General features: G+C 53.7%; 1 protein-coding gene across 2 annotated transcripts in view; it reads right to left on the bottom strand.

The window, feature by feature from the left end:
* Nucleotides 1–435: 435 nt before the first annotated feature.
* The window catches only part of CRHR2 (corticotropin releasing hormone receptor 2), a 44,719-nt gene continuing 30,199 nt past the window's right edge, over nt 436–14,955 (bottom strand). Inside the window, exons 5-13 of one of the 2 annotated variants that reach the window (XM_005205492.5) lie at nt 13,903–14,012; nt 13,454–13,571; nt 11,006–11,159; nt 10,421–10,481; nt 8,942–9,014; nt 3,983–4,068; nt 3,649–3,784; nt 3,190–3,231; nt 436–2,045 (exon numbers count right to left, since the gene is read on the bottom strand). In XM_005205492.5, coding sequence (XP_005205549.1) covers nt 1,905–2,045; nt 3,190–3,231; nt 3,649–3,784; nt 3,983–4,068; nt 8,942–9,014; nt 10,421–10,481; nt 11,006–11,159; nt 13,454–13,571; nt 13,903–14,012 — 921 coding nt within the window. In that variant the 3' untranslated portion in view covers nt 436–1,904. The remainder of the gene's footprint in view (nt 2,046–3,189; nt 3,232–3,648; nt 3,785–3,982; nt 4,069–8,941; nt 9,015–10,420; nt 10,482–11,005; nt 11,160–13,453; nt 13,572–13,902; nt 14,013–14,955) is intronic. The other variant, NM_001192545.1, reaches the window with a different exon arrangement.

Raw genomic sequence — 14,955 nt, 5'->3', positions numbered from 1 at the left:
AAATAATTTCTTATTTGTTTCACTAAGATGTGTTTTCAACATTTTCCTTTCTAGGTTCAGCAATTACTTATAAAACATTTTAGACTTCTATATTGTTTTAATCACTTGTACATTATATTTTATGTCAAAAATTAGTTGTAATAACTCAACCCAGACTTTTTAAAAAAACTCTTAGAATATTTTGTCATAGGAAGTTATTTCAATTCTAATTTCTAAATATTTATTTGTGGCAGAGAAGTATGATAAGGTGAGAAATAAACTTTCAACCATAAAAAATGCTGCATTACTAAGAAATTCTGTAGGGGGAATGAGATGAAAGTACAAGTTCCAAGAGAAAAGGAACATCCTAAAATTTCCAGCTGTTAAGGAAGAGCAGGTTGCATTTTTTTTAAATAGATGAGAGTATTAAATCACCACTGTTTGGATTTTATATGATGTATTGTAAAGCATTGTGGCAGTTTTATTTTAAAATGTAAATATTTACCAAATGCCAGAAATCACATCCTTCACAAGTTTTAAAATTTATGTGAAAAATATTAGATGCCAACTTAAAAATGTGCAAGATGAGATACATAATTTTAAAAATATGGGGTGGGGGAGCGGTATACCAAGAGCAAAAGCTCTTTCAAACCCCTGCCTGATGGCTCTCCCTGCCCTTTGACTCCCACCCTCTCCTGGAGGGAAGGGCAGAGGAGGCCAAGATGGAGCCAGCCCTGGTTATTACCCATGGAGGCTGCAGGGGCCAGCTCTATACCTCCCTCGAGACTCCAGAACAGGAAACAGGAACCGAGCGCAGCCTGCTGGGGTGCACCTCTCCTTCATGTAGAATTAAACTGCCTTTGCATTAGCGGAAGGGCAGACACTGGCCTGGTGAACGTAAGGGACAGACCCGCAGGCATTGGTGGAGAGGGGGAACCGGCCCCAGGCCAGGGCAAGAGTCTCTGCAAATAAGGGTGGACCCGGCCCACCGTCCTTGGCCCACAGCACCCCTTCCCCTGAGGGGAGACTGCGTTTCCACAAAGGCATGGTTTATTTCTCAGATAGCACAGATGTTTCTGAATGGGAGACTGAAGCCCAGCCTCAGGTGGGGGCTGAGGGATTAGTTCCAGTCACCAAAGTCGAACTTTGGTTTCTGTTCTTTCTACCCTCCTCCTTCTCCCAACCCACCCCCCACCCCCGGCTTCTCCTCCCCATTTTGTCCTGTACTACGTATCTGGTTGGTCTAAGAGTATGTGCCATCCTGGCAGCATCTTCCTCCTCACCTGCCCCTCCCCCAGGCTCTGAATCTGTGGACCAGGATGAGAAGAGGCCCCTCAGGAAAGGAGGCAGCATATCCTTCTAAGAGCCCGAGGGGCAGGAGGATGGGGTCAGGGGTGGGGGTTAGGTGAGGCTTCTCTAGGTTGAGAGTCCCTGGGATGAAGCCAGTGGAATTCATCTCTTCAGCTGCTGTGCCTCTGTCCAACTGCAGGGGGCGCCACTGAACACAGAGGCAGAAGGCTTGGAGGGGCCAGCCATCACCCTGCTGCTGGTGGGAAGACCCTTAGCTGTGAGTGGGGGCAGAGGAGTCCCTTGTCTGTCATGAAAGCCCTTCCTGGCTCTGGGCCTCAGGTCTTCATCTTATAACAGGGTGACAGTAAGGATCCAGCCAGAGGCTCGTGTGGGCAATGCCTGAAGATCTGTGACCTGCTCGTCTCTGGGGGTTCCTGTGACTTCTCAGCTCGGCTCCCTCTCGCACTGAGACTTGGGGCCCTGCTGGCCCTGGTTCCTGAGACCCCCTTGTGCTTCCCTTCTCTCTGCCCCTACCAGGGCCTGCATGGCTGGAAGAACCTAGAGAAAGGTGCTGGAGGAAAATGGGGATGCTGTCCTGGTGGTCAAGTGATGGGTGAGATGGGGGCACTCAGAGGTCATACAGTGGCCGTCTGCTTAATGCTGTGGAAGCTGATCCGCGTGGGTGATGTGGGGATCGACATGGCCCGGGCCACGGGGACTCGGAGGGAGTGATGGTCCTGCCAGCGGTGCCACCTCTTCCTCACAGCTGAGCGTACCTGCAGGGGAGGGGAAGGATGATCCTGAGGTCCCAGCCAGTCCTCTCCCCTGCCCCCTGCCTCTTGCTGGGCCATCACGGGAGGCTGAGGTGGCCCACCTGACTGCCACCCTCACACTCAGAGACGGGCTGGTTCCAAAAGCAGGGTCCTTCTCACGTCCTCTGCAGCCCTGATCTTCTCTATGCCCCTGCAAGATATGCCCTGCTTACCCCAGCATGCAGCTGAGATGGAGCACTACTCATTTCAAGCCCTGACTGTCACTGGTGCCACTATTCTCATCTGCATTGCAATGGAAGAATTTTCTGCAAAATGGATCATGTCCCCCACATGCTGGCCTGCCACATGGCTAAACAGAATAAATGCTCTGCAAGCATTCACTGTTTGCTTGCTTTAGTGGCTCCTTCTCTCCCTGCCCTTTAGCAGCCCACCCTGGTCTCCACTGTGGACTCTCCTGCCTGGAGTCTGCTTTAACTGACCGAGACCCCAGCATGCAGACCCCACTATCACCCTATGCACGGGCAAGTGAAGGGGCCCCAGGATGCCACTGGAATTCCTCTGGGGTGTGTGGAAACTCTCGAGCCCTGGGAGGGTGTCTGCTTTCTGTCCCAGCACCCACGATGGGTCCTCACCGACCACGGGCCTGAGTGAGCCTCTCTCCTGCAAGTCTGCTCTGCTAGGATTCCAGGCTTTGTAAAGCTCACCAGGTTTCGCTGGAGCCTGGCTCTCTGAAACCACCTGGAGGCCTGTTGTCCCTCAAGCAGTAGGGAGATGGAAGGGTGCACTGGTGTCTCTCTGCTCCCTGGACCATAAAAGCCTGGATGCACAGCTCACATCCTGAGCGCATCTCAGGATGCACTCTCCTGCCATCACCCATGTTCTGGCTTTCCTCTCCCATGAGCCCCTGCGGCCTGGGCTCCAACCCACCCAGCTTTCCGGGTACATTGTGGAGAGCTGGTGTATTGTTTCTGCCTCCAGAGTTGACCTTCTAAACTGGTTGGAGTCCCTGAGACAGGATTCCTGTCTCCCCAGAGCTGAGTGGTTTCTCTGGCCCTCCCTTTTCCAGAGTCAGGGACTCCCCTCAAATTGCCCTGGAGTGGGGTGTGAGGACCTCAGAGCCCAGGCCTACCTGGGACGGGTGTCATACCTCTCCATTGAAGAAGCAGTAGAAGACAGACACAAAGAAACCCTGGGAAGGAAGAGGGAGAGGTCAGTGGCCTGCTGGGGGAGCTGCTCTGCCTGGGGGGGTGGGGGTTGGAGCAGGGATGGGGTGGCTGGGGAACACTCTGACTCGGGCCCCCAGAGGCTCAGAGCTGGGTGGGCACCCCCATCACAGAGCAGGTTTACTGGGGTTCACTGTGAGCCAAAGGGTGCCCTAAGTCCTTGGAGCAGGGGCTGGGGCCTGCAGTAGGCGCAGGCAAGGGTGACCCTGATCCAGTCGGGGGTGGGCCCACCTGACCCTGGGTGTGCACACACTTGTACTTCAGTGTGTATGAAGTGAACCCTGCGGGGGCCAGCCCCATTGAAGTGCTCTATGAGGGCAGGGGTGCCTGAGCACGCCAGGTCAGGGAGGCTCACTGCGGCCCCATCCCACCATGCGACCCACCTGGAACGACTGCAGAAAGGAGTTGAAATAGATGAACACGATCTGTGACAGCTCGTCCTCCCCAGGGTTGACGAAGAAGAGCATGTAGGTGATGCCCAGAAGGGGCAGGAGAACCAGGGTGGCCTTCACCGCCTTCCTGTGGGGCGGAGGGGGAAAAGGTGACAAGACCCATCTGAGCCCAAACTGCAGGTGGGTCCTCACTGGCTGGTGTTTCTTCTGGGAGCCTGAGTGAGGCCCCCAGGTGAAACTCAGAGGGTCCTGCCCAGAGGCAGGGGATGCCCCAGATGGCCTCCTCATTCCTTCCCTGCTGAGGGTCGAGGCACCCATCACTTACCTGTACTGGATCGTCTCTGATGTGGTGGATGCTCGTAACTTTGTCATTAAGATCCTGACAATGTTGAACAGAAATATAAAGTTGATCTGGAGGGAGAAGGGCAGGGAGGAGAAAAGGAAGAGCCATGAGGTGGGGACGAGATGAGAGCCTTCTCCCCTGCAGCCCCCTGAAAATCCATGTCCCATGCACACTCCCGTTCCACCTGTTACCCCAGCACCTGCATGGGGTCCCAAGGCCTCTGCTCCTCCCTTCTAAGGGTAGGCAGGTACCCCATTTGCTCAGTCCCCTGTCATCATTCATTTTTTAGAGGAAAACGCTAAAATATTCACAGACACCTCTGAGGCCATGGGGATGAACAGGCTCCTGGGCTGACTCCGAGGCTCCTAGAAGGGCCTTATTTATCTTCATTCTGAGCCTTCTCTTAGCATCGGAGCCTGCCACACCCAGCCTCTCTCCAGGACCTGCCCATGTGGCCTCCCGGGGCAGCTTCAAGCTGTGTGTAGTCTCTGTGGGTGTGCAAGTGTTGGCCTGTCTGTGTGCTGCCCTCTCAACGTTCCATGTGGGTCTGTGCTCTGTGCCGGGATGTTTGCCTGGGAGTGTGCTCACGTATGAGTGTGTATCTGGGGACACGGACATGCCTGTGTCCCTCTTCATCCATCTCCAAGTACAAGTTGACAAGAAAGTGAGCACTGTAGGCCTGACACCCCAGGAATCTCCCCCAGGAAAGAGGGAGATACATATTAACCCAGGGGTGTCTGCTGGGTCATGTGTGTACACACATCTGAGTATGTGCACACACACACACACGCCCTTCCTGTCCCAGGCCTGAGACTCTGTCATTTCTGAAGTCTCCTAAGTTCTGGACCCCAGACAGGGAATTTGGGGACATAGACATTCCTGTGGCCTCTGGATCACCCCTAAGCTTGAGGATGCTCCAGGGGCCTGGGGTGGGCGTGGGGGGTCCCTCTTCAGTCACAGCCTGCTGCTCTTGAACTGTAGTGGCATAGCCTGGTGAACCCAGGGTGAGGGGTGGTGGAAGCTTTCAGCCAGGGCTGCCATGGCCTAATGCACCTTGCTTCCTCTTGAGGCTCATCTAAGCTCTAGCTCCTGGGTTTCTGGTATATTCTCCTGGATCATGAGGTCACTTTGACACATAGGTAGATCCTAATTTTCTCATACAAGTGATACAAAACACTTGACCTTTTCTGATTCTTCCTAACTTATCTGAAAAGAGAGGTTACTGGAATCAAAATATATTCTCATTTCTTCCATATTTCCCTACATTTTAAACCTTATTCACTAACAGTTCATAAACCCCTTAACCAATTCAATTATCCACTCATTTTTATCCATCATTCCTTTAATCCATCCATCCAAATATTACTCGACCACCTACCCACTTATTTAAAGTGTGACATTCATCTACCCATCCATCCAACCACCCATCCATCCATCTAAGTATCTATTCAACATTCCATTCATCAATTTATCTACCCTCTCACTCACTTAACAGATAACATACACAGATTCACTAACCACCTACCACCCACCCATCTACCCAATAAGCAGTTGCTGAGCACCTTTGAGTTACAAGGCCCCTTCTGTGAGGCAAGAGCAGGACAGGGGCTGCTGCAGAGGGTCTGGGAGACAAGGCCTTATCCCCTCTCCTCACACCAGGCAGGAGTTGGTGACACTGTTTCCACCCCATCTCAGCCTGGTCTATGCAGCCCCAAAGTCACTCTTTCCTTTTGAGCTTGGCTCCCAGCCTCCCCATGTACAACATCTTCTCCACCTCATTTAACTGCAGGCACCTTCCTCCCTTCCCCAGGGAGGCACTGACACCACCCTCCCCACCACTTCCCAAACCTTCCCTGTCTGCACATGTGCAGAGGCAGGCAGGGAGGGAGGAGGCCTGACATCTCTTCCTTCTTGGCTTCAGACATGATTGGAGAGGAAGTCACAGCCCTTGGGAGTGTCCTCTGCATCCCTTCAGCTCTGGGTATTCGGGTGCTGCCATCACATCTCTGCTCCCTCTTCGCACCTCTCCCAGCCTTAGCTTCTTGTCATGTACATTCACTGGCTCAAGCAACATAGCCAGCCTGCTAGTCTTGCCTGATCTATAGCATCTCAGAGGCCCAGGTCCTGAGTCCAACTACATGCAGGGCCCTGTCTGGGCCATGGAGAAAGCCCAGATGACTCACATCCCTGACCACAAGGCTGCTGAACACACCAAGTTCTTCAACTAGAGTATGCACATCAAAGGTGCTTATTCCAAATACAGATCCTGGACCTACCCCAGAGATTTCCAGTGGCAGATGAGGGCCCTGGAACCTGCATTTGGGACAGGGGAAGCTGAGATGCTGCAGAGCAAGATACCATCCATGGAACAAAGAGCCGAGTCTTTCGCCAGACAGACCTCACGTGCCATCCACCGTTCACCTGTAGCTGCAGGGGGCAGTTTCCAGGCTGGGGCTTTCTCTGGTGCCAGGGGATCTAGCTCAGAAAACAGAGAGGGGCCTGGAAAGGAGGGGATTCCAGGTCCCCAGGGCATCCTCCACTGATGGGACATGAAGCGTGTGGGTAAGTAACCTGGCTTCCCAACCGAGGGTCAGTTCTGAGACTCTTCCACTTGCTGCCCCAGGGAAGCCTGCTCATCACTACACCTCTGTCAGTTTCCTTCCTTGTCTTCTGCTTTCACTCTCATTCTACTTCCGGGGACCACCTCCTCCATAAACACACATGGCTCTAATTTCAGCTATTCCAACTAGAATCTGCGTGGCCTTGGGCAAATTGCTTAATTAACCTTTCTGAGCTTCTGCTTCCTTGCTGGTCTAGCAGGGATTGCCACCGAGCCTGTCTGGGAAGGTCCGCTCACGTTCAAATACTCATGGAGAGCACCGAGCTTGTGCTTTTCCCACGCCGACAACAATGACAACAGCCTCCCGCAAACCCACCCAAGCCAACTCACTTCCCAGAACCCAGAAACAAGCACGGGTCTCTCAGAAAGTAGTGAGCTGCCAGGGGAGAGCAGCAGTGGGAGGGGCACCAAGCTCGCATTCAATGGAAGGGACAGCAAGAGGTGGTGGGTGACCCGCCCCTTAGGTCTCAGCTCAGCTAGCTATGAGTGGTAACCCTGTATAGTCATTTCATCTCTCAGGTTCTTCATCTGTGAAACAGGGGCATTATCCCCACCTCCAGGCTTCAAGGATGTGAGGACCGGAAATGAAGATAGAGCTTCTGGAAGGGTTGAACTTAGAACCTGGAAGCCCTGTCCATGCACATAGCAGAGTGTGGGCTGGGTCCACAGGGAAAGACAAGCACAGGATCCTCAGTGAGGGTGGAACCAAAGGAGGGGGTGTGGACAGGAGGTGGGAATCGGGTCCTGGCATTGGGCCTTCCTGGCTTCCCTGGTGGCTCAGAAGGTAAAGAATCTGCCTGCTAATGCAGGAGACCCGGGTTCTTTCCCTGGGTCAGGAAGATTCCCCTGGAGAAGGGCGTAGCAACCCATCCCAGTATTCTTGCTTGGAGAATTCCACAGGCAGAGGAGCCTGGCAGGCCACAGACCATGGGGCGGCAAAGAGTCTGACATGACTGAGTGACTAACACACACACACACACACACACACACACACACACACACATACACACACACACACACATACACACACACACACACACACACTGGGCCTTCCCAGCCTGTCCCCCTTCTCTGTGCATTTCCTCACTGCTGTCCAGCATCTTTGCAGAGGGGGCTCACACCCCACCCAGGTCAGCCTTCCTTGGCTGGTTCTCAGGCTCATCAGAAGCCTTCTCCCTCCAGAATGGGCTCTTGGCTGCTGGTGGGGAAGGGATGGGTCTCATGGGGTTTCCATTTACACTGTGGAGGGGGTGGGGATCAGTGACTCATTGCAGCTGGGAATCCAAGGACAATGATCCCTCCAACTGACTGCTGACAATGAATGGCTTCCATTTCTGAAATGAATGGAGCCCCGATGGTAGAGTTTCAGGCAGTGGGTAAAAACCTTCTTAGTCATATATATCAAGGACACTCCAAAGAAGGGGTCAAATGAATCCTGGAGGAAGTTACAAAAGGGTGAAGAGTAAGGAGATAAAAAGAGATAAACAGTCTTTGTCTCTAAGGTAGACCAAAGAAACCCCCATTAGGCACCTGCTGTGAGCAAGAGGGGCATGGCCATTCCCTCTCAAGCTTCCCACAGGGAGCGAGTGGCCCTTTAAGGAAGCTGGTACATACAGGAGCCTGAAATTACCAAGCCTGAAATAAGTCTTACGTAAATGCCAATTTCTTATGGGGCTCTTTTGTATGTTTCTTTTTTTTTTTAATGTATGATATATAATGGGTTCATTTTTTTGCAGAATGCAGCCTCTACTTAAACTCTACCTTAATTAAAGCTCACTGTGGTTTAGAGACATGGCGGCAATTATATCTTAGATGTGAATACTTTTGGCAAAGGGCGGGGAGCTGGGTAAGGAACAATTGCTCATTATGCTCTGCTTCATTCGGTCCCACTGCTCCAGGCTGGGGGCGGTGGGCTGAGCCCTGGAGGAGGTCTCTGCGGGTGGAGGGAGAGGTAGGTCTGGGCTGAATCGAATCCTGCAGACCCTTCTCTTGTCACCAGTTGCCCCCTCTCCCCTGGCCTGGCTGTCTTGACATTGAACCTGGCAAGGGGATGTCAGAGGCACTAGAAACCTGCCAGTCAGACCCACTCTCTGTCCAGAGAAAGAACCCAAGGGCCAGAGAGGGGAAGGGGGCTGCATCAGGGTGTAGAGTGTTGGAAAAGAGAGGACGGAGTGCCAAGCAGTGTGGTACTGTGCACAGAGTGTGTGTAGGGGCGGGGGGAGTGGCTGCTCCAGGCCACGTCCTTCCCCGGCATCTCTGTGGTGGGTCCTCTGCAGTCCTCCGGGTGCCCAGCCCCATCCCAGTTCCCACTGAGGACCTACCAGGAGCACGAGGATGATGGGGCCCTGGTAGATGTAGTCCACCAGGTCTCCGGGCTCCTTGCCAAACCAGCACCTGCAAAGATGGGGTGGCTGTAAGTGGCCTGCTGAACCAGAGCCTGGGACCACTGCAGCCTTGGAGCCAGGGCCCTCTGGCTTGATCCTTTCTGAGACCCCATCTTCATGGCTGCTCCTCCCGCTAAAGCCTGGGTGGACAGCCCCAGACCCACTGACCTCCTTGGCTCACTCCTGAGCTGCCTTTTGCCCTACGTGGAGGGTCTGGTCTCCTCAGGTAGACTGCGGGAGGGTCTGGGTCTCCTCCTCACTCCTCCACCCCCATCCCAGACTGCTGGGCCCAGGGCTAGACCCACAAGAGACTCATGAATGGAGAGCTGGGTTCCCCCTTGCTGGCCCAAAGCCCAGCTGCCTGCACCACCTGTTCCCGCATTGCTTGGAACACGCCACTCCTGTGCCAGGCACTTAGCCACACAAAGCTGCAGGCGTGGAAGTGGGAGCCTTCTCCCAGTGGATCCCCAGCCTCATGCACTCAGGGGAGGAAGCCAGCTTCTATGCTGGTTGGTTATTCTCTGAGGATGCCAGGAATGGAGAAGCTTCAGGGTCTGGGCAGGGTTAGCCCAGGACCCAGTCTGGCTGTCAGCAACTCTTAGTGGACTGCAGAAAGGGCCCTGCAGACTTCAGGAAGTTCTGTCTTCCACAACCCTCAAGGCCACCCAGTGCACACTGCCTAGGTGTGTGCGCTCACTGCTGGCTTCCTAGCACAGGGATTTGTTTCTTTGCTTAAATGCCCCCACGACGGGAAGCTCACTACCTCTCAAGGCAGCCCTCTCACTCTTGGGCAGCTTTTATTGCTAGGAGCCTGGAAACTACCCCATTCCTGCCCCCGCCCCTAAATCTCATCTGTTCTCTCCAGCCTTGGAGACTGCTAGAAGATCTGAACATAGAGACTGACATTCCTTGTCTTCTCTTCTCTCAGCTGGTGGCTCCCAGCTTCCCCACCATTCCTTGGCTGACCTGTTGCCACCATCTGTGCTGAGGCTATTTCAAAGTTTCTGGTGCAGAGGGCCCCAGTGTGGAACACTGCACCCCAGGCAGAGACTGGGATGCAGAGTAAAACAAGTGTCCACTGGCCTGACCCGGGGCATCTGTGAGTGGCTCAATGCCACAATCTTGGATGTGCTCTGGCCTGAAACCTGGGAGTCCTTGGCCTCCTCCATATGGCTCAAGCCAGGCTCGCCACACCCAAATCTAGGAGGAGGCCTTACCCAAGGCCAAGGGATTCATGCATTGGACACCTAAAAGAACCATGATTCCTAACTCAGTTCCACAAAGTTGACTTGACACTATCACACGAGTACCTCTGGGTGCCGGGGAAAGTTTTTCAATTTTAAAACAATGGAAAAGTGCATCTGTCCTGGCATGGCTGCAGTTCCTACCTGCTCACGGCTGGCCAGTCCTACTTACTGTTCATTCTCGTAGTAGAGCTTGCCAATGGCCCAGGCGATGACGATGGGGCAGGGGACGCCTGAAAGAAGGACAGATACAGCTGCAGTGGACAGAGAGATGGTCAGGAGACCCTCATGTAGAGCACAGAGTCGGGGGACTACAAAGGGCTAGGACATTGTTTCCAATCATTCAACTGCAGGCCATCTAGGACCTTGGGGGGCCCTGTTCCTAGACCCCTGCCCACCCCTCCCCCACTCTCAGCTATCCCCTCCAAGCAGGTCAGAGAGATGAGAGGACAGTGTGATTTTCTGAGATTTTTTGATAGAGAAGTGGAGCTGGCCAGCTCCTCTTTTGAGGTGAGAGACAAAGGTCTTTGGATCAGCCATTCCAAGCAAGAAGAGGAGGACCATTTGTGGACTGTCCTCTTGGAGGGACTATTTGCTTCTCCCTCGTCTACGTGGAGGAGAGCTCCTGCCTCCTCAGACTGTCCTGGGGATGGTAGATGGCAATGTGGTGCCATCCTTGGACCCAAGATGAAAGGAGGTGACCCTGTCAGCAGAATCCTCTCCCCACTAGACCCTGCAGGCCCCCCGGGACCCTCACACCATCCAATGAAGAGGAAGAGCCACTTGCGCAGGCGCTCGGTGGAGTAGGTCATGACAATGGCCGTGTGCAGGTAGCAGCCCTCTACGAACATCCAGAAGAAGTTTGTCACCACGAAGTAGTTGAAGATGGTGGTGATGCAGCGGCACCAGACCTGCACGGGGCAAGCGGTAGTCAGCAGGCGCCTGGAGCCAAGCCCCCCGGTGCACAGCTCGCATGCTGACAGAGGGGAGTCATTCAGCAGGTGCCTGGAGCCAAGCCCCCAGGTGCATGGCTTGCGTGCTGACAGAGGGGAGTCATTTGCGTTAGGTCACGGACCCGGAATTAAACACTCTCGAATCTCATTGGGGGAAACTTCATCCTTCATCATTCGTCTTTCAGTTTTTCAGATTAAGGGGCCAGGCTCCCCTGGAACCACGGTGTCTGACTTCTCCCTGGTGATTTCTTATCTCCTTTTTCATAAAAGAAAGTGGGAGTCTGGCTCTGAGCTTTCTGCAGGGAGAGGCTAGAACTGAACAGCACTGCTGTGTATCACTGTCATTTTCTCCAGCATGTGCGTTGGGTTCAGGAGCTCAGTAATGTACGACTCTCTGAGACCCCATAGACTGTAGCCTGCCAGGCTCCTTTGTGCATGGGATTTTATCAGCAAGGATACTGGAGTGGGTTGTCATTTCCTCCTCTGGGGGATCTTCCTGACCCAAGGATCGACTGAACCCATGTCTCCTGCCTTGGCAGGTGGATTCTTTACCACTAAGCCACCTAGCAAGCCTATTTTCTTGAGGATCACCTTCAGTTCACAGCAAATCAGCCTGGTTTCCATTTAGGGATGGACAATGAAATTTCATGCAGAAAAAAATTAGTGAGTCAATTAAAAGAAAACTGCTATTGAAATAGTACAGGGTCTGTGAAGGTGAGCCACAGCTCTGGAGGTGATCGTCCCAGATTCCCGGGTTTAGGAAATTCTGGGCTTAGCATGATCGCAGCTGTCTCTGGAATGGAGAAGGAAACGGCGACCCACTCCAGTGTTCTTGCCTGGAGAATCCCAGGAGGGAGAGCCTCGTAGGGGGAGCCTCGTAGGCTGCCGTCTATAGGGTCGCACAGAGTCGAACACAACTGAAGTGACTTAGCAGCAGCAACAGCAGCAGCAGCTGTCTCTGGAGGGAGACTCGCTATTGCTGGGGCCTCTGGCAAGTGGCCTAACGTCTCTGAACCTCACTGCATTGTAGAGGAAAAGATAATGCCATCTTACAGGCTGGTTCCAGGAGACGGAGGTGGCAAAGGCAGGCACCACGAAATGAATGCCGTTGCCACGTGCCTTCTCAGTTGAGGGGAATTTGTCCTTGTCCCTCTGAGCAGAGTTACTACCACTCCCTCAGAGGACAAGCCTGCCCAGAGCCATCATGGGCCACAGCCCAGACCTCTTCTCAATGGACCCTACCCAGCCATCTTCCCTGGGGATTTGTCCCCAGGGCACCCTCAGAGCTGAGAACGTGGGCAGTGGCGGTCAGAGGAGCCCTGTCATGGGAAGCGGACTGTGGACGGCTCAGCCCCTCTCTGTCAGGCTCTAATAGCCTCGGCTGTCAGAGCACCAGCTGAGCTAATCTCAGCCTCTGTGGCTTCCCCCCATGATCCCAGTCCTGATCTTGGACTCCATGTGGCCGTCTGTCTTCTTTGTTCTGAGAAAGTCCTGCTGAGGAGGGACTCCAAAGATCCTCTCCTCCAAACCCTGCTTTCCCCACCCCCCCAAGTTAACAATGCCTTGTCAATACAAGCCAACAGTGGGCTGCACGACACCCCAAACTGACTGAATTCCATTGATGCTGAGGCAAGGCTCGACGAGGGGCCAAGTCAAAAGGCAAACCGGGCTGGGTGTGCGCTCAGGACTAGCCATCCAAAGACAATGTATTGAGCAGTCTCTAACAGTGGACAAAAGAGCTCTGTGCATGGCTCCATTCTAGGCTCTGGTTTCACAACCTGGACGCAGTACAACAGCGGTTGACACAAATCCAGGGTGGGCAGCTAACGTGCTGTTCTGCTCAATGTCCTGATGGCCCAGCTGCAGAGGCATCATAACAATGTAATCTAACCTTTCTGAGCCTCGGTTTCCATGTCTGGAAAATTCCATGTAGGAAAATTCCTACAACTCTCTAATTGGAATCAAGTGAGCTAAAGCTCAATAGAGGTTAATTTCAGCCCCCTTTCCTCTAAGGGACCTTCGGGAGGTGCTGAATGCACGAGACAGGGAGTGGAACAGGATAAACCAAAGTCTGGTGTCTGGTCTGAGCGGCTCTCAAGACCCCATCTGGAGCCCCATTCCCCCACTCCCGGCTCTGGAGGGACAATGATGTGGTAGAGGTGAGCTCAGGTTCAGGTCTGCATGTGAAGATGGGGTGAGAGAGGTGGGAGCCCCCCAACCCCCCAGGCCCAGCCCAAACCTCCACCCACGACCTCATTGCTCTCGTGCACTTCGTGGTCGATGAGCTGCAGCAGGAACCACATGACATTCCGCAGGATAAAGGTGGTGATGAGATTCCAGTGAATCACGTTCCGCAGACAGCGAATGCTCCTGTGCGAGACCCAGGACAGCTGTCAGCCGGGTCAGGCTGCACCTGGGCTCAGAGCTCAGTTGGGTCAGCTGGGCCTGTGCCCCTCCCTCTGACCCGAGGTGAGGGAGAGACTTAGCCTGGGATGAAGGCAAGGCAGTCTTCCAGGGCCAGCACCCCTTTTGCATTCTGCATGCCTGCTAGCGGTCAGTGCTCTGGTGCCTCCTCAAACCTCTTTTGTCCTTTGGCCCGAGGGTCGCCGGAGTGGAGGTTAGAATGTCTGGGATGGGGAAGGGGATGCCATGTGGGGTGGGGGGGGAGGGCGGAGAAAAAGCAGGGGTGAGGTGGACTCACCGCAGGGCCAGGAAAAGCAGGAAGGCACCCACGAGGGCTGCCACGGACACGCAGTGGCCCAGGTAGTTGACGATGAGTGCAATTCGGTAGTGCAGGTCGTACTTCCTCTGCTGGACAGACAGACAGACACACAGGCAGCTGGAGGCCTGGGGCACGCGGCTACTCTAGCGACGGCCACCTAGTGGGTCCTGACCTCGGGGGGCAGAAGAGGCTCCAAGTGTCACCAGCACACCTGGCTCCCACAGCTGTCTCCTGTCAGCCCTGCGTGGCTCTTGGTATAAACGGCTGTGGTCAGGAGTCCCGACATGCACTTTGGGGCAGATCTGAACACAACGTATCCTGAGCTACGCCAGAATTGTGGGGATGTAGACTCTGTTTTATTTTATTTTTGTAATTAATTTATTTTAATTGGAGGCTAATTACTTTACAATATTGTGGTTTTTGCCATATATTGACATGAATCAGCCATGGGCGTACATGTGTCCCCCCATCCTGAACCCCACTCCCACCTCCCTCCCCATCGCTTCTATTTTATTTGTAATTCTGGAATGGAAGTAGCTACACCTGTGTCTTGTCCCAGCCCACACCCTAGTGGGATGCGCCTCTGAGTGCATGGACGTCTACCTCTGGGACTCGGTTTTGGCATCTGTGTAATGAAGCCAACCTGCCCTCTCGTCTCTGAAGCAGCGAACTGTGTATGGCAGGTCTGGGGGTCCCTTGGGACCAGTCTGCTCTGGGTACAGCTGTGAGGGGGTGTCTTGTCTGTAGAGATTTTAAGAAGAGTATCAAGGCCAAATAAAAGTCAGTCTGCTTTATCACCACTCACTGGCAATTCTAAACAGAGGCAATGATTAAGATAATCCTTCCTGTCAGGGCAGACTGTCCCGACACCCCGCCCTCACTTTGGTTTACCAGTGTTCACATCTCAAGCACTGTGAGATGGAGAGTGAAGGCGGAGGGCCAGAGGGGACCACTTTCTCTCCTTTACGACCGTCCTGCTTGCCTCTCTTGTGGCCTCACTATAGACCTCCTTTGGCTCACATTTTGTAGAAT

Source organism: Bos taurus, chromosome 4 (assembly GCF_002263795.3).
Source record: "Bos taurus isolate L1 Dominette 01449 registration number 42190680 breed Hereford chromosome 4, ARS-UCD2.0, whole genome shotgun sequence".
In the NCBI taxonomy this organism is placed as follows: domain Eukaryota; kingdom Metazoa; phylum Chordata; class Mammalia; order Artiodactyla; family Bovidae; genus Bos; species Bos taurus.
Note: the sequence above shows the minus strand (reverse complement) of the source record. Positions and strands in the feature narration are given on the sequence as shown.